Here is a 20,683-nt window from a genome sequence, read left to right on the forward strand (position 1 = left end):
GACTCTTTTTATTCCAATGGAATATTTTTTTAGTGCTTCTTAACAGAAACTTTTGAAGAATTTCTTTCCTAAGCATCTTTAGCAACCCACGATGCTTAGCCTCTAGGTATGAATCATTAATATTAGCTAAAAAATCGAATTATCCTCATATTCGTGAACTTACTGTTGCACCATTAACTTTATGCAATCGAAAAATATCTATATACATTTTTTCTTCAAATTTTAAATTCAATTATAATAACAACCCATGTTTAGCCTGTAAAAATTAAAAAAAACTATAAAGGGAAACTTAGAAATATCAAAAACAAACTATTTTTCGATCGTCTAATAAATAAAATTTAATAACAAATAATTAGATAAGATTATCAGTTACAGTAATTAAAAGATTAGAAGTATCATTTTTCTATAGCAATATCTATTAAACAGGCAAAAATTTATTAATAAGAATTAAAAAGAAAAAAAAATTCTTATATTTTTCGTGACAGTAAAAAAAAAAAAGGAGCATTGTTCGTTCATTTAAAGACTATTTATTAGAATCTATTATTCGAATGAGAAAAAAAAAATTGTTTTTCTTTTGCAAAAGAAGGAAATGATGTATGGTCTACAGGAACGATAAAATAGTGAATACTTTTTCTGAAGTAAGAAACCTGTTTTATGTCGTGTAGCATTGCAAACTTAAGATCCTGAAGAAAGAAAAGAAAAGAAAAAAAAAGCCGTCATTTTAAGGGTAGAAAATGAAGAGATCTCGAGTAAAGTGACTATTAGGGGCGGCATAACATAGTCTAAAAAGAAATTATAGTAATAATAACCTTTACATCCCACCTAGTCTGATTCTCTCTCCTGTTGGCTTAAATCAAAAAGCTTACCATTTGGGGAAGAGAACCAGAAAATTGCTTTTATCGCTCTCTTTTTTTCACTTTTTATCTTTCTCTTCTTTACAAATATTCCAAGACGTTCATTTTAAGAATTTTAAGGCGTTCTATCTTTTTATTTTAATTTAATTTTATTTGTTTTCATATTGTATAAATTATGAAAGATATAGATTTTTTATAGATGAAAGAATTATCATCTATATTTAGACATGTTACTTAAAATTATATATATATATATATATATATATATATAGCCTAATAAATAAATACAAAAAACACGAAGAAAATTAAGAAAAGCAACTTTTTTGTGGATATAATCGTGTGAGCTAATGAAAGGATTATAGCTTTTATTTTCCGAATTTTTTAACAATTTTCGTCCTTTTTTTCGGGGTTTTATTTATAAATTTTGGTTAACGAAAACAAAGTATACGTTTTGAAAGCTACAGTTCTTATAGCCATACATTTAGTAACCACAGCGGGAAAGTTAATTTAACAAAATAAATTATATTTACGGTACTAACTAAGGTATAATGAGAAAATTATAAAATTTTACTGCATTTACCAAATTTTATCACAAATTATAAACCAATATTTTATTATTAGTTTTACGAATATCATTACCAAACCGTTTTGGTACAAATCACTGAGCTGTTTCCCAAAACACGGTAAATATTATGGTATTCTGGTAGTTTTAACCATACTTATTATCTCGGTGTAAAAGGCATTAATTTTTATGTATATACTATATCAGGTGATGGTCCTTTTAAATTAAATTTGTAATTCCAACAATAAATAGAAATGCTTCAATCTGATAATTATGAATGATATATAAACCAAGGTTTAAGGGAAATCCGTAAGAGATGATCACCATATATAAGCCATTTAAGACTACTGTTGCAAAAACGCAACAATGTAACCTTCATGAAGAAAAAAAAAAGCAGTAAAGCATTTATACTTAGATTAAGTTTGATATTTTATAATGTTGATTACCTTTTTAGTCTTAAAATATCGGAGTGACCAAATAAATATTTATGGTATTTTATAAATTATAGTACGATGAAAAATTTATCTATTATTCTTATTATTAAAATTAATTAATTAATTAATTTGTAAAATAAAGCAAATGAGTTACCAGTTTTAATAGTTTTGGGGTAAAACCATGAGAGCTTTGGTGGTTGATGGGTTAAAGCAATTTTTTTTTTTGTTAAATATATATTAATATTGAAACACTTGCACTACCACTTTAATATAAAATTATTTCAATATAAGGATCTCTTTATATCAAAATCTCTAAAGGCAATAACTCAATTATTTCATTAATCAGCCTTAATTAAATTCTTTTTCACTCTAGGTACACATTCATACAATCCGGAAAAAAACGTAAAATACTTTTAATATAATGATTGGATTTTCGCGTATTGTGACTAATGGCTCAGAGTATTAAATGCCAATTTATTAGAATTTTGATAGGTAATGTATAAAAATGCTCACATCATTTAAAATTATTTAACTTTAAATTGCAAAATACAAAGTTTGAGCGCAATGGGTCAAAAAATTTATAAGTTATTAAATTTTAAAAAAGTCGTCTCTTTAAGTGAGTATGCTATGTTCTGAGTCTCAGTACGCAAAAATCCGATTATTAGAACAAAAGTTATTAAAAATGCTTTGATTGATTTATTTACTTTTTAGTTGAAGCACCATATACTCTGCCAAATACAAAGTACTCAGAACCTTTAAAAATTGAAAATAATGGCTAATTTTTCTATCTTTTATGAACTTTTAACAGTCTTGAATACTGAAACATAAAAGATTAATTGATTTTTTTTCTAAAATCAGTTCTGAATTTTTCCTAATAATATAATAAAATTAATAATATTTTTGGTGGTTATGATTGACTTAAGGTATGTACTTTTTTTCAAAATTTAGCTCCAACTTAAAAATCTTTTCCTAACCTTACGCAGTAAAAATATATCTCATCTGAACAAGATATTCATAGCATTAAAATAAATTTTTCACTGAAACAAACTAATTCGAATTTTTTGAAATTAAAGTGATAGCTAAAAGTATAAAATACCCATTTAGTCAAGTGTTAAAATCTTACCGCATTTCCCCCCCGGGCACATTTCACCGTACTACGTAAAGGTGTTATGACACAACATTCGGAGGGAATATATCACGAAACTACTTTTTTGCAATTATACCTGGATAAAATAATTCCAATTACCTTTTAACCACAATTATTTTATGCACCCAACATCAGAAAGAAACTCCTGCATGGATGTGCAAGACCTTGAACACCTTCAGAAACCGTGATTAAATATTTGTATTTACTAATTATGGGTCAACAAGGCAATAATAAATTTGTGCCGCTTTGATTCTATTATCGAGATAATATGGTTTGTAAGAAAAAATTAGTATACTAAAATATATTTCTTAATAGCAATAGAATTTGTTATAATATTAACAAAATTATACTAAATAAAGAAGAAAAAATGAAATCACCGAAAACATATTTAATTACAAGAAGAAAATATTTCCGAAACTTTACAAAATCGTAAAAAAAAATATATTAACGAAAATGTTACAAAAATGCTAAACCAACATTATTAAAAATGTTTTTCTTTAAAAGCGAAAATATTATCGGAAATCTTAATTGCTAAAAGAAAATATTTACTAAATTGTAAAAAAAAAGTTTCCAAAAATATACTTAATAGCTGAAAAGAAAAAAAGTATTATGATTATGATATTATGATGGTAATAATATAATTATGCAATCAGTACTGTTATGTATGAATTAAGATGCTAATAAAATTTCATGCAAAAAACTACGTTCTTGCATTCCAAGACCACCCATTTCAATACCTTCATTTTTTTTTTTTATCGTTTTATTTCTTTTGGTCAAGTAATGTATATGGCCCCTTAAGAAAATATTGGTTCTGTGTGGTATAGATTCTGATGATAATTTGCAATCTCTTTATTATAAATAATTAAATGTTTTGTATTGTGTCTAGATATCCCCTATGCATATAAGTGAGCTTTTTTTTTTTTATTAATCGTTCAGGAAAAAAAAATATTGAAATTTAAAATAACAATCTAAATCATAACTTAGAATATCCTTTATTTCTAAAAAGGATATTATTCTATCGCACTGTAACGGCACAATTACAGTTTAAAAAAAATTATTATTATTTAGCGATTTTTTTCTCCCGAAAATTTTAAATGTCTTCTTTTTCAGTTGCGGGCGATAAAATAGCTTACATTATAATTATGTGCCTTTTTCTAAGCCGAAAGATTCTTTCGGTAAATAAATTCTAGATTTAAGAAAATAGCTACGCTAAATAAATAAATAAAAATACATCATAGGCTAGACGTTTTGAAACAAATAATTCCTCATTTAATTATTCCATAACTCGGTATTTTGACTTTTTCATCTTCATAGGCTATTCACATTTTTATGATTCAAATATTAAAACATGTTATTAATTTTTTCTTATAACAAAACCACTTTTAGATAGACATAAAAAATATAAAAAATTGTAATGATTATTTGTTTGATTCAAAATAATAAAAATAATTGCTAAGTTACTTTGCAGCTTTCGTTAATATTACTCTATGTGCTTCGCACTCGTATGTTTAGAATATTTTTCAAGTGTACGTAAAATAAACAAGCGAATAAATTGAATAACTTCTGATCTAATGTTCGGATTTTTACGAACTAGAGCTCTATCTTAATGGTCCGAGAGCCTAACCTGCTAATTAATTAATCCAAATAATATTTTAAGTTACGAAATCAGACACAAAAACGTACTTTCTTTGAACGAAACATAATTTATTTTGAGCAAATTTAGAGCTACCCAGAAAATATGGTCCTGATATGGAAAGGTGGAATATTTGAGTAACTTAATGTTGCCTTTCTTTTCTGTGTATTATCTCGGAAACTAATTAAGTGAATCGGGAAAAATTTTTTCACAATTATAAAACTAAACTATCAAGGAACATTTCACTTAAAAGGATTGCCTTTTTTAATTATTTTTTTTTCACTATTCAAGTAAGTTAATTTATGGATGGTCAAAAAAGCTTTTAATAGTAAGACATGCAAAATTTTACACTATTTCAATCAACGTGACATTAAGATCCGAAATTCAAAATTCCGTCGATTAGTTCTAGGAAAAATAGAATTTTACAATCTAATTACTTTGATTTTTTTTCCTTTTTTTTTACTTAAAAATTACCTATTTCATATTTTGCATATAAAATGACTTATTTTATTATGACATGTAAAATATGCATGTTAAGTATATGTAAAAATGTCTATACCTTACGATTCAAAAAAGGTTTTTTGACCATTATCGAATAAAGTTATCAAAAATAATAAATAATTATTAACATTATAATAAATAATTATTTACATTTACAAACAGAAAACGGACTCCGGATAAACGAATTTTAAATTGTGTGTGAAAAATATTCCATTTATTTAAAAACTCTCCGAGGCATAGCGAAATACGTAAAAAAGTCATTAGCATTAAGGAGCCCTAACTTTTGACTACTCTCTTTCCTAAGCGAGTGGGAACACACTAAAGGGACTATAGACTATACTGTACTGTACTAGTGGGAACATGCCTTAAAGATATTGCGGCAAACCCCCTATTTTGAGCCTTAAGAATTAAAATCTGTGGGAAAAAAGGTATGTGTGATTAGAGAAATCCGTTTTTCTGTCTGATTTAGTAACTTAAAATAACGCCTGCGCTGATAAATTAGTATATTTAGGGTAGGACCCTCGAACCATTTAAATTGAGTCGTGGATCAAAAGTGGTTCTTTTCGGCTTCCTGATTGATCGACCTTCTATTACTACTACCATCATTGAACAGCCATTTATTTTGTGGAGCACTTTTTGATGAAACTAACCAGTATTTGCACCAGTACATGTAGAGGAAAACCTCCCACGGTTATCTTAACGGAAAGGGGACTCTAACCCGTGATCCGTCTGCCACTGAGGATGTATTACATCAGCACTGTGGTCGGTGGTAGCCGATGCGAATGGACCTGTCATTGATGGGATTCCAAACCGGTTCATCTCAATGAGAGGCGAACGCTCTATCTTCTGAGCCATCGTGGCTCTATCGATCTTCTTTTAGTGGAACTGACTTTATATATAAGTTTTACCAGTAAATGTGAACGCATTAACCAAAGAACTATTAACTAGTGAGCTCCGCCGCTTGTTCGCCGACGCTCCCAACCCCCCGAATATTGCTAAACAATCTTATAGGGTTTGTTTAGCAAATCATTTTCATTTCGCTCGCTAATAAGTTAAACCTATTTAAAATGTATTCTTGCGTAAAATCTTAAGATTTTAAAATAATTATTAAAATCCTTAAAAATAATTCCTCTTGAACCCCTTCCTTCTCACTCCCGCGAAAGTGACGGAGTGAGTTTTCGTTCGCTATTTCTCGTTCCCGTGATATTGACGGGCTGGAGTGTTCAGTAGTAATGCGCCAATAAGAATAAAACTAATTCATTTCTTTTACCCGGAAAACATTTTATTTCTCATTTTATACACCATATAACAGTACCAGGATATTTTAAGGTAACTGAAAATAGTTAGTTTATTTTAAACTAGTTACTAGCACTAATCAAATACGTGTATTTGACAAAATAGACACTTTTATGACCGTTTTCTTGAAAATTAACAGATAGTTAAGGGGTTAACGAATTAAAATTTTTAGACAATAATAAGTTTTTGAAATAAAAAATTTTAATTTGAGATGACATACAATAAAAAATCGTAGGAGCAGAACAAAAATTATGTTTTTAATAAACAATTACTATTAAAAAGATTCATAACTTAATTAAGAACACAGTTACTTATTTCAAAACTCTGAGCTATCACTGTAAAGCTCTCAAATGACTTAACTATTAGGAAGCTAAATTGAAATGTAAAACATTCAATAGAAAAACTTGCAGAAACTAAACCTTGATTATGTTTTTAAAAAACAAATACTATGCATAAGCACAATTAAAGTATGATTAAAGCATATAGAAAACTTTGCTGCTATTCACTTTTTACCTTTCAATTCTTCCCAAATTATAAACAGTTAATTTCAGCTTTTCGCTGTCACCAGAGAACAGAATTTTCATTCTGCAAACATGTATACAATGCGCAAAAATAAATGGACCTCCATAAATAACTTTTGATCTAAGGGTCGGATCTTCATATTCTAGGATTCAATCTAAATGTTTCGAGAGGATAACCTCAAAATGCCAATAAATAAGCGCAGATGATATTTTACTTCCAGATAGATCCTAGATAGCTGTTTATAAAATGCAAAGTACGAAAATAAAATAACGAAACTAGTGATCGGATCAGGACAGCGGCCCTAAGTCTGCACTTCATTTTACTTTTTGCCTATTTCGACATTTCTCGAGAAGTTTTGAAGCAAATTGAAAAAATTTTGAACCCAATTATACAGGGTGTTTATAAAGTCCCGGACCCATTTTGATGTTTAATAACTCATAAAATAATAAAGATAGATTAAAATTAATGACATAAATGGTTAGATAGACTCAGAAAGTTTCATGACCCTTGTCAATGAACTTCCACGTGTGCCCCCTTCGTCGCACGGAGAATATCAAGTCGATAGTCAATTTCACGCCAGGTAGCGGCAAGCATGTCGGCATCCACAGTGGCTATTGCGCTTGTAATTCTGGCTTTTAGGTTATCAGTGTTCGACACGATCCTCCTATAAACATTGTCCTTTATAAATCCCCCCCAAAAAAGTCCAGCGGCGTTATATCAGGTGATCTGGGTGGCCAAGGAATTGGACCTCCTCGCCCAATCCATCTTCCTGTCTCATCAGTCGTCGGTTTCATCAGTCGTATACTTAGACATGTTGGAAAACTTCGTATTTCTACAACTAGAAGAGCTTCAGCCACATGTCTTTTTGCAACAAGATGGTGTTGGGGTATTATCATTCGTAGTTCTTTGAATGACCATTTTCCAAGAATTTACCATTATTACCAAAATTTACCATTTAACCATTTATGTTATTAATTTTAATCTATCTTTATTATTTTATGTGTTATTAAACATCAAAATGGGTCCGGGACCTTATAAACACCCTGTATAATTCATTTAACCGAAGATAATTCCATGCAAAAAATAACTTTTAGTTAATATTTATTATTTCATTTAATAAGGGTCGAAAAAATTTTGAATTGTAAGGTGTATGATTTGTTATATCATTTTAAAGAATGTAATTTTACATGGCTTCAAAAACATTACATTTGAGCAAAATCGGCCGTCCTGAAAAGTTAAATTTCCGAAAAATTATATTTTTAAAATTCGATCTAATGAACATATTTGAAGTCAACCTCTTGTATCATAAAGATTGAGTCCTAGAACGTGATCCGATTATTTGTTCCGAAGTTATTCAGGATGGTCCTTTTCTAGCACATTCTACATTAAAATATATAAATTTATGTGCTTTTGAAAGCTAACAAATATGCATAAATTTTCATTTTTCTGTGTATATAATTCATGGAGATAAATGTAAATAAATTATATACTCATTTGATTGTTCATGAATTCAATTTAAATTTTGAGTGCCTGTTTCTTTACGATCTATAACAATCTACTTCTTAAAAAATAGTTTGCTTTTTTTTATGAGAAAAAGTATTATACAGTTATAGAGCCAGACACTAAAGTGAGAATTATCGAAACTATAAAGTGAGCATTTTATTCTCAAAAATTCAAGTTGCCAGAACCAAATCATAATCGAACTTATTATATTAATATTCAAGTATAAAGAAATATTTTCTTCTTTTTTTTTACTTTTAAAAAGACTTATTAGCTTTTAACTGGAAGTTGGAAACTCTGAATTAAAGAAAAAAAAATTTTTAAATTTTAACAGCCCGAAAAAATTGATACATGATTTATCAGATCTTTTCTTTGCGTATATTAGAAACTAATTATAAGCCATGATAGTCGAAATAATTTAGTATAAAACTTGTAATGCCAAATGTCAAAACATAAACTACAACATAAACATAAATGTTAACAAAGATACGTATTTTCCCTAAATGAACATACCATTTTTTCAGGGATGTTTAATCCCTGAAATATGAAGCGTAGCAGCAATCTGGGAAACATATGGTCCCAATAGTTTGGAAACCTTAAAATGTTTATTTTTCTTTTTGCGTACTTCCTCCATATCGATAAATTTTTAAGCCAATTAAAACATTTAGGGGCACAATTGTAAAATTCGCCTATACAAAGATAATTCCATGCAAAATACAACGTTTTTATTATATATATATATATATATATATATATATATATATATATATATATATATATATATATATATGTGAGTGTGTACGAAAACGTAACTTGTATATTGTACATATATACAAGTTTCAAAATTCATCACTGTCCTTAAAACGGTTTCAACCTCGAATACCTTCTGAGCCTTAAGCCGAACCCTCGAGATCCACGGAACACCTTTTGGGAACCGCTGCTCTAGTAGCTCTTGTTCGTGGAGAGCAGCTTTTCAAACGTAGTACCTACTGTTATATAACCAGCTTCTTTCGGCACTATTGTTCTAGTTCTTGTTTTATGAAAATAGTTTTTTATATGTACCTATGTTTAAAGAACGCTTAACCGAGAAAAGTTAAGCATTTCAATTAGTACACAGAGCACCAGATTAAATTATACTCAATTTTCATTCTCTCTTTGTTGAGAAATACTGAACAAGTGCAGATATGCGAAGTGTAATCAATACTGTGTTGCTTGCGCCAATTAAAGAGTTTGAAAATACAATCTTATGAGATTTTCTCTAACTTGTCCGGTTATGAAATGAAAAAAAAAATCTGCTCTATATCATTTCCCCCATTACCTAAAGAAGTTCTAAGTCATATCTTGTATTTTACAACTATAAAGGTAACAATATTGGTGAAGAAAAACAAAGAGTTTTATCAAACTGTTCTCAAAGGAACAGAGAGAAATTTGATTAAATATTCTCCAAACAGAGAATTATTTGTCAAAATTTCCATTATATAGTGGGTTATTTGGCAAAACTTCCCTCAAACAGTGGATTATTTGGAAAATATATGTTTTAGTGTCCTCTTGGAAGTCCAAACATTTTCTGCAACAGATAACTTGTAGACTACTTGGAATTATTAAGCAAATGTTTTTAAAATAAATGTTATAAAAAAATTACGAAACAAATGAAGCCAAACCTGGCGAAATCATCCCCCGTTATAAGACTACAGGTTCAGACCGGAACACGAAGTCCAATCCTGTCTTCTATGCAGCAGGCATGAAATAATAATTAATCCAAAATATTACATTTTAATGTAATTAAAATTAAATAATACATAGAATAAAAAAGCATATCTCGCCGACGATTGCGAGTGAGAAAAAAAATATGTTTTTCAGATGAACAACATCTCGTGAACAAACTTGTGCGTGAATGTTTTTAACTTAACAAAACTACAGTTCACTTCAGTTCAAAGTTCGGTTAGAGAGGTTGAAGTATCATAGTCTCATTTCACAACTGCGTCAGGGGGTAGTTGTTGTTTGGGAGTTTGACTCAGTAGTGAGGATACTGCAGTACCCCCCCTCCTAGTGTAACGTTACTTGAAACGTACAGGGAAACGTACTTTACGTCCCGATCGTGTATGCTTAGCCTTGTCCTCTGCATGTTCAACATTAGTTGTTGTTGGCTCAGTAACTTCCGGAGGTGGGCTAGGATGGTAGATCACAGGCTCTGGTTCTGACTCTGGAATGTTCAAGATGTAGGCTGGCTTTAGTCTGTCTATAGTCACAAACTTGGATTTGTTGCCGACTTGAACTTTATATACTTTGTCTGTTCTTTCCAGTACCTCGAAGGGTCCATCGTAAGCTGGCTTAAGTGGCGGTTGAACAGCATTGTGTCGGATGAAAACTTGCTTGCACGATTTGAGGTCGGTCGAGATGAATGTTCGGCTCTTAGTGTCATGATTCTTGGTTGGTGAAGGGGACAATTTTGCCATATTTTCTTTCAGGCGCTGCACAAATTCACTGGCATTGAAATCCTTTGGTGTTGGCATTAGAAATTCTCCCGGCAACTTCAAGGCAGTTCCGTAAACCAGTTCAGCTGTTGTAGCCTTTATGGATTCCCGGAATGCAGAACGCATTCCCAATAATACTGTGGGTAAGACCTTTGTCCAACGATCAGTTAGATGAGCTTTTAATGAGGCTTTCAATGTACGGTGCCAATTTTCAATCAAGCCATTAGAAATGGGGTGATATGCCGTCGTATGGATGTGTTTAATGCCTAATAATGTCATTAATGATTTGAATAGTTGACATTCAAATTGTTTACCCTGATCTGTTGTCACTATTTTAGGAATGCCAAATCGGGCGATCCAATTTTCGTATAACGCACTAGCTACTGTTTCGGCCGAAATATATGGGAAAACAAAAATGGGTACAACCTGTACCCTAAATAAGACAATTTGTACCCCTTTTCTAATTCTGCAGCATTTATTTACATTTGTACACACATTTAAACTGCAATTAATTCCAAAATAACGAAGAATTACTTTTCAAAGGCTTACTATTAAGGCCTGGTTTCTTAGGACAAGCGCCTTATCTGGGCGTCATAAAAATACCGTTTTCTTAGCTCAGCGTGAGCAGTCGGTCCAACACAGACATTATCTCGCATTGCGCCTGCGTTAATAACGTAAACAAATATTTATTTTAAATTTGTATTGTGATTGTCGACCAGTGTTTAAAGAACAAATAATGACTTTGTCCAAGAAAAAACACATTATAGCTTAGCTAAATGAAGAAGAAGAGGCAAAAGAAGCTATGCTTAATGTTAAAATTAAAATCTTGACTGATTTCAATGCTCTGTTGTTGGCTGTTGTCCGCCATTGCTTCTGTTATTAACGTCACGTTGTAATCCAACTGCAGTTGATTTGGACGGCAGTTGTCGTTCAAGCTGAGCGTTCGATGACGCATGCTGTCAAACTCATAAATTGACCAATCAGAGGTAAAACGTTCGTTTCAAGCTGATGCCGACGTTACCTAAGAAACCAGGCCTTTACATTTCCGACCTTTCCCTGCAGTGCCAACTTGAGGTGAGACGAAGTAAAAATATATAGTCACTTGTCCAGCACAGCAGCTGACTGACACCGTGTCAATCAGAGAAAAACATATCTAACAGGGTGTATTATCACTTCTAACAGCTACACAACACCCGTATCGGAAATTTCATACTGTTTACAAGGGTTCTCATCAATACCACACCCACTCTTGCACCAAGGCACCCTTGAGCTAATCGTCGTTGATCTTAAAGCTGCAATTGAGTGTCCAAGGGTGCCCCATACGTGTGTGATAGGATTAAGGTTATTGACATCTCAGGGCAGTCCAATCATTGAATATCTTCCAATTGGAGGTATTCGTCTACCAACTGAGATTTGTGTGGGCGGGCGTTATTGACCATAAAGTTAAAATTTGGTTCATATGCTCCAGGGAAAAGTCTCACATGGGTTTCAATGATCTTGTCCTTGTGCCGCTGACCTGTCAGAGTGTCTCAATCAAACACATGAAGCTCGGTATGCCCGTATGTCATAATCATGCCCAGTCCATCAGACTACCTCAACCATAGTGGTTTTGTTCGACAATATTAGAAGGTTAATATCGAGCCCCGGGTTCTCGACTAGCCAGAGTTGTTTAGACTGAATCTCGACTCATCACTGAAGAGATCCCGCCCTCAGTCATTCTTCGTCCAACACAGTAGTTCTCAGCACCAGGCCAGATAGTCCCGTTGAAGTTCACAGTCACAAGGACTATAGGGCGCCTGTCATACAGGCCACCTGCATTAAATCTTTAGGTGACTGTTATCCGCAAAATGGATGTTTCTGTTGCATTAAATGTATGTTGCAAGACAGTTGTGTCTCAGACCTCTACCTTTTGGCTAAAAGTCTCAAATAACAATCTTTAGCTGGCATTGTTGCCATTTTATAGGCTGGACCATTTTCCTGTCTCGAACCTCAGAGGTCTCAACTATCGGCCATCTTGTGGCATCGTTTGTTTAGACGTCATGGATAGGAAAACAAAGACATGAAAAAGGAAACAAAGATTAGGCTAAGCCCCGTTGTTTCAAAACGTACTTACGCTACAAACTTCGGCGAGCAAATAAGTTATCTCTAACTAAACGCGATCACAGCGCCACTGCCTTACAACGTCACAGGCCACTACGTGGTAGAGGTGCCCGACTAAATTTTACTTGAAATTTAAATTAATGTAACAGTTAAATCATTCACGGGAAGGATATAGGTTAAAATAATATCATTTATAGATAGCGATTTGAATAATTTAAAAGTTAGATTTCAAAATGATTCCTCCAAAATGTATACCCAACTTATACAACCTTGTAGCGTTTATTTTTAGAGATAAAAAAAAATCTAACAATGTGTTTACGAATTCTTTATTGTAAATTGAACAAAATCGAGAAATAAATTCACCTGAAGTTTAAATTGAAATAAAAACAATAGTTCATCTTCAATTTCCATCGCTAATTTTTATGATAAGATACGATGAGAACTCTTCTAAAAACTCTAAAAAAGGTTGAGAATTCTTTTCTAATGCTAATGAAGTATTTTTCGGCAGATTGTAAATCAACATCAGAAATGTTCTTGTTAACAATCATGTTCTATTAACTGTGCTATATACTAAACATTTTTTTTTCTCATGATAATCACAATTTAGATAACTATTCAAGAATAAAATTCGTAATAATATTAATTAACAAAAATCAAACTATTAAGCTATTATGAGCATTGTTTATAATAAATATTATTTTAACCGCTATAATTTTGTTAAAAGATCAGTGCAATTTAAATATAGGGAAATGGCAAATATTTTAAAAAATACATTTAAGTAAAATTATGTTTAAACTATTTTTAAACATAAAAAAATTCTTTATTAGGGGAAAAAATAAAAGAGAGATAGAGAGAGAGAAAAAAAAACAGTCGACTGCATAATGTGAACCCCAAGCGTCTTGTTACTAGGCAGATCGCCTGCCATTAGACCATTTCAAAAATGAGAATTTAATAAGTATAAAAAGTATACCGGAATTTTCAAAACCTTTTAAGAGGGCCGGTGGTGATCTCTTCCGCCAAATACTTTGTAACGTGGAAGTAGCGAGTTCGAACCCAGGACGTATATTTGTGTTGTTCTTCACATGTTTGTCTCATGCTCCAGTTGCTCATGCTATTGCTCATGTTATTTTGCTCAGGAGAGCAATGAGAGAGCAGAAGTTTGAGCCACCTAATGTTAATTTTTATTTTTTGCGTATTTCGCCATATTTTTGCACTCAGTTATAAAGTTCATTTATCCAAAGATAGTTCCATGCAAAGAATACATTTAAGTAAATATTTATTATTATTTTATTTAACAAAAGTCGAAAAAAATTTTATTGTAAGGTATATAGTTGCTTTACATCATTTTAAAAAAAAGTAATTTTAAATGACAAAATGGAAAATTTGAGCGAATTTGATTGAATAGTTCCTGAGAAATCAAATTTTAAATTTATAACTTTTTTAAATTTTGATTTCTCATGAACTATTCGAACGATTTTGTTCAAATTTTGCATTTCGACTTGTAAAATTAGATACTTTAAAATGCGGAAAAAAATTTTATAATTTACGATTCAAAATTTTTTCGACTGTCATAAAATAAAATTTTAAAAAAATTATAAATAGTTACGAAAAAGGACTTTTCTTTTTTTTTTGCGTGGAATTATCTTTGAATAAACGAATTTCATAATTGTGAGCAAAAATTTTTTAATTCGCTTTTAAAGTTTTCGAGATATGGCGAAATAGGCAAAAAGTGAAATGATCATTAAGGAGTCAAAACTTTGGACAGCTCTCCTGACCAAACTATTAGGACAATATTTCCCAAATTTCGGCAACTCCCTATATTTTAGGGATCAGAAATCCGATTCCGTCGAAAAAAAGGTATCTTAATCAGAGAAAGTATGTTTTTGTGTCTGATTTCGTAACTTAAAATATCGTCTGCACTAATCAATTAGCATATTTTAGGTCACCCCCCCTCGAACCATTAAGATTGAGCCCTAGAAGATCCGATCATTGGATAAAAATTTATTCAGGATAGTCTTCTTCTTTTTTTTTTTTTTTTTTTGGCGCAGTGCGCAAAGTTTGTGAATTTTCAGTTTGTTTGTTTTTTTTTAACTCATAACACTTTATCTTTAAACTAGTTTAAAAAAAATTATTACTTATCTATAATGAGTTTTAAAAAATTCCATGATTGTTCAAAGTTACGATTTCAAACACATCATAATCATTTTGTAATCAAGTTTATTTAATGTCAAACATAAATGGAAAACATTGCAGTTAATTTATACTTTTTGCAATCTAGTAACTAGTGAAAAATAGTTTGATAGTTAAGACTAGACGCAACCTAAATATACAGATTTTTTCCGGCCTATAGCTTAAATATTTACGCGTTACGATAGCCAAAATCTTTAACATCAAATTTATAGAACCAGGCATTAAACATTACAGCTTATATGTTGCGGGAAAAATCTTCACCGAAAAGCATGAAAATTATCCACAATGCGTGGTATTATAAGGAACTCCTCAGATTAAATTCACATTTTATTATCTGAATACAGTACTATCATCTATGATAATTATTTTATCATTTCAGATCTTTTCAGAACTCATCGATCACTTCAAACGCAAAATGGAATAAGAAGTTTCACTTCATCACTAAAAAGAGGGGGAGGGGAGGCTAAGTCGCCTTCTTGGAAGAATATGGAGAAGAGGGTGTCGGTTTGATATCTGCCCACCAATTGACCACTTACCTTTTTCCGTCAAATCCACGTGAGAAAAATCACGCCAATACATGGAAATGGCAACCTTCCATGCGTAAGGTAGGGTATGTGCGTGGAGAGGGGGGGGGATCTGGGATTGGGATGGGGAACAGCACTTTTTTCCCGTTCTCTCACGCGCTGTTGCCACCCATGGCGGTAAAGTAACATAAATCAGCCGGCGGCGAAAAACTGAACAGATTAAATTATTGAGTTTCACTAATTATAGAGCAAGGCCTTCAGACCTCTAATGAAGTTGACCCCCTTGGACCACACGTGTTTTGTGAGAAGATGTACCTTCCTTCCTCCCCTTCCCTGTTTGAAATGGTTGTCCAAATCTTTGGGATTGAGTTGCTTTCTATCTAGCTCCAGCCTTTCAATCAAATAATGTATACTACCTGCTGGACGCGATTACATGAAGCTATTTCGTTTTCCTTTCGCCTCTTTGTTTTGTTTTTTTTTCCTTCCTTTCTTTTTAATTCAATTATATCTTAAATCAAAACAGCGATTGACGTGCATTTCAAAAGCGATTTACTGGAATTTCAAAATTGTCTATTGCTTTTTTTTTATCCCCTGTATTGTTTTCTTGTCTTCGTTTTATTTATTTACTTTTTTTAAACCAATTTTCGAACTTCTAGATTTCTTTTTTGTAATTATATATATATATATATATATATATATATATATATATATATATATATATATATATATATATATATATATATATATATATATATATATATATATATATATTACTTTATATCCAAACTAGGAGGCTCCGCCCCCTGCTCGCTAACGCTCGCCAACCCCCGAGAATTGCTACGCAATCCTATGTGGTTCACGCCGTAAACCATGGCAAAATAAATTATCAAATATTGCTTCACTAATATTCTGCATTTTAAAGCGTGAAAATTCAATGCACATATAAACACAATTATAGATTTGGCATCTTGGAGCAATTACTGAAAGGCTGTCAAATGACTTAACTCTTGACAGGCCAACATAAAGTTGTCCATGACTAAAAACTTGTTTAGTCAATACTAAACTGATTTTCTCAAAAGTCTGACCTTGTGACTTATTTATAGTCATGGAGAAGGCCAGCCTAATTAATTCCTAATTGAGTTTAAATTAAATATTATCATGTTTTTAGGGCATGAATCTGAATTGAACAACCTGATAATGCTCACTCTGGTTATTTTTTCCGCTTTTAAAAGCGCTATATGTTAAGCACACCTCATGTGACATTTGCCATGTGACATTTTTAGCAGCAATCATTGGTCGATTTTCTAACGTTGCCATTCGGGGAGTTGTAATGAGGCTTTTTTTTGGTGCCGTGTAAGAGAAATATATATATAGATAGATACTTCTTTGACTTCACTGCTTGTTTCCACTTAAGAATTCCAAAGCTTAAGGAAAATTTGATGCAGATGTATAGTTGTTCTTTATTTATCTTCTTAAAATCATTTTAACAATAATCTCTGGAGTATGTAAAAATAAATAATAAAATTCAATAAATACGAATAATAAAATATAATAAATTCCAATAATAAAATTCAATCAATCTAATAAATAATCAATAAATTCTGAATTTTGATTTCTCCCCGTATAAAATTGTGCTAACTAATATTTTTAAGTTTACGATAAAAAGTTAATATTGAAAGTCTGAAATCTTATTCTTTTACATGTATCATGACTTTCTTGGTGGCACTTAACTCCTTTGCTGATTGGTATCCAAGTTTGTCGGTTTAAAATAATAAAATTAATAATAAAATAAAAGTTCAGTAGGAATATAAAATTTGACTACAACTTAATTGAAAGCATTATTAGTTATCTTGTTCTTCCAAAAGCTGCAGATATACCGCAATAATGAGGAAAAATGCCTTGAAAAAAAAAAAAAAGATTAGTAGTAATACGATATGCATTTCTAAAGACACAAACCACAACTATGATATTTCAGAACGAAAATTTATAGTTTTATATGAAATGGTAAACACAAATACTTTAATTTTTAAAGGTAAATGCCGAAAGGAAAATCCATGCTTGTTTGTTTTTTTTTGTTCTTGTATTGTTCGTAGAAAGAGAATAATGAATTCATAGAGGAACCTTTCTTCAAAACAGGCCATCCGCAGTAGTCTTCAAACTGATTGTAAATGTCATGGAGTGTCTGGCTCTTGCAATATCAAGACTTGTTGGAGAGCATTGCCGAGGCTGTCAGAGATAGGAGAACGTTTGAAAAGAAAATACTATATAGCCACTGAGGTGAAACAGCGCCAAATCGGATCGAAACATAAACTTTTACCAGCCAATGGCAAATTGTCGATGTACCAAAAGAATGACTTGATCTTCGTCGCGAAGTCTCCAGACTATTGTCTCAGAGATGACAGAGTTGGATCGATCGGTACTCGTGGGAGGTAAGATTTTTTTTTTTTTTTTTTCATTAAGAGAATTGTATTTTATAAATAAGTTTTCTAGTCAGATGCTACTCATAACCCACTGCGTACATAGCAGGAAAGAAATTTGAACGTCCAAAGCCACATGATCAATGCATGTCATTCGTGTAAGCATATCTTTGGTGATTTTGGATCCTCTCTCTAAAGACAACATTACAATCTCATCCCATGTGCTTACGCAAGGGTTTGTACTTTCTCAATTTAAACGAAATTTTTTCCTATTTGGGGCCTTTAGTGTCTTACGTAAACGTTGCACACAAACTCTTTGCCTATTTAAGTACTTATGTAATATTTGAACCATCTCCACTGTACTTTTTCTTTTTGTTCGCAATTTTTCCTCACAATACCATGGGCCTTCATCTTTTTCTTTTGCCTTCTGGTGCATATGTCAATACGACTGATAGAATTGTATCCAGAAGCTTTCTTAAAATGTGGCCGATTCACTTTAACCTTCTTCTTAGCTTGTTGTTCTTGCTGTGTCTTGGTCTGAGTTTGAAATAATTGGTGGCCATAATATCTTTACAATTTTTTTCAAGCATCTATATTTCCACGTATCTCATTTTTACTTTTGTTGTTGGGTTATTTTCCATGTTTTAGTTCCACATAAAAATGCATTTTTTGTAACGTTGAATAAAAAAACAATAATTTTTTCTTTAACATTAAAATATTTAATTTCCAGACTTTTTTTAACTTTTAAAAGAATTTTATACTTTTAAAATTCTTACGACTGACTCAATATCAGTTATCCTTTTCTTGTCCCTAGCTTTCTATAATCTGTTAGCACAGTAAAGACACGAGTTACTCAAAAATTGACGGGTAGCTCATTGTGCGACGTAAAAAAAGTACCTACCAGCCAAAAATTGATGCAAACCGGACATTAAGAAAAATCAAGAATGGAGCCTACGACAAACTGTTAAGTACCCTCTTGCAGTAAATGCTAAAAATATGCATGACCTCCAGTACCGTCTTTACGCATGGGCACACCCGGGCAGTTCCCGGGGGGGGGGGGGCTTGAGAGTCCTAATTTTTATAAGTTGTATTAAAAATAAAACTAATAATGAACAACATTGCCTTATGTATTTTTCGAAATAAACATTGTATTAAGTGTGCATTTTTTTCTACAAATAGTAACTCATTATCATTCAAACACCAATAATTTGAATAGTTTATCACCAAGAAAACTTAAAAAGGCAACCAAAAATTCGTGAAAAGTTTAGGTACATTGAAAGATGTTTTAACAACAGTTTGACGAAATAATTCATACTTTTCGAATTTTTTTTTTTGATTTTTTATACCTTTATGTTTATTCAATTTAATTATTTTAATTAACTTCCATAGTTTTGAAAATTATTTTATTGGTTGAGGATTACAACTGGTTAGCATCTCATTTTTTTTAAACAAAACTATGCATAGCTTTAGTTGAGTTTTTTGCGTAATCATAACGTGTTTAAATTTGTCAAAATCATTGCATCATATCTTAAAAATGATTTATTTTATGTATGTGAAGTTTTCTTAGTTCGTTTTTAAATATTATGGCATGCTATATGGATCTGAAATATTTTTGTGCCCGGGGGCCCTGCATGCCATAAAGACGGCCATGATGACCTCACTCGACAGAATTTTAACCGGAAGAGAAGGAGAAAAGGAAAGGATGCAGTTTTTTACGCTGAATCAAATGGCACCAATTCCGGATAATCGAACTAGTTGACTAATTATAAGGGTTTTCTACACAAATAATACTTTGTACTTGAATCCATTTACGCATCTGACAATGCTATACTGCTGGCCACCGTAAATACAGCACCCTAAAGGATGCATGCAAATAACATGAAACTTACAACATGCATTAGAGGAGGTGACATATGCAAATGATTAGAATTTCAGAGCAGACGCACATTACGCGAGCCTGTGTCGCCACTTCAGAGCGCTATTTAAGGCTTGGAGATTTCGACGATTTCAAGTTCGGCAATTGTGTTTTTCTGTGGTTTTTTCAAAAAAAGATCAATTATGCCTCGTAGAAAACAGCGATCATCTTCTGATCAAGTATCCGAGTTCGACAGAGGAACGATAGTGGCTTACCGAGATTGTGGATTATCTTTCAGGGAAATCAGTAGTCGTGTTGGACGAAACCAAACAACTGTAATGCGGATATGTGATCGTCGGTTGCAGGAGGGAACGACGGACCGACGTGTTCGATTGCATCCACCTCAGTGCACCACTTCACGTGATGACAGGCCAATTGTGTGCATGGCAGTGACTGATCGCTCAGTTGCCTCACAAACCATAGCACAGCACATTTAGTCTGTAACGCATCATCCAGTGTCTGCGCGTACCATTCGACGCCGTTTACAGCATAGAGGTCTACCCTTGACTCAGAACCATAGACGTCTCCGCCGCCAATGGTGCGATGAAAGAAGGATGTGGACGACAGAATGGATTGAAATTGTCTTTATTGACGAGTCACGCTTCTATCTGCAA

The 20,683-nt window shown here is 31.9% G+C and overlaps 1 protein-coding gene across 1 annotated transcript in view; it reads left to right on the forward strand.

Annotated features, from left to right (window-relative positions):
- Window positions 1-20,683, forward strand: part of LOC107446521 (protein Wnt-11b-2) — a 70,740-nt gene that overhangs the window by 41,009 nt on the left and 9,048 nt on the right. Inside the window, exon 4 of the mRNA XM_016061200.5 lies at window positions 17,874-18,166. Within this exon, the coding sequence (XP_015916686.1) occupies window positions 17,874-18,166 (293 nt within the window). The remainder of the gene's footprint in view (window positions 1-17,873; window positions 18,167-20,683) is intronic.

The sequence above is a fragment of the Parasteatoda tepidariorum genome, chromosome 8 (genome assembly GCF_982258835.1).
Source record: "Parasteatoda tepidariorum strain Cologne lab strain chromosome 8, Ptep-v5.0, whole genome shotgun sequence".
Lineage (NCBI taxonomy): Eukaryota > Metazoa > Arthropoda > Arachnida > Araneae > Theridiidae > Parasteatoda > Parasteatoda tepidariorum.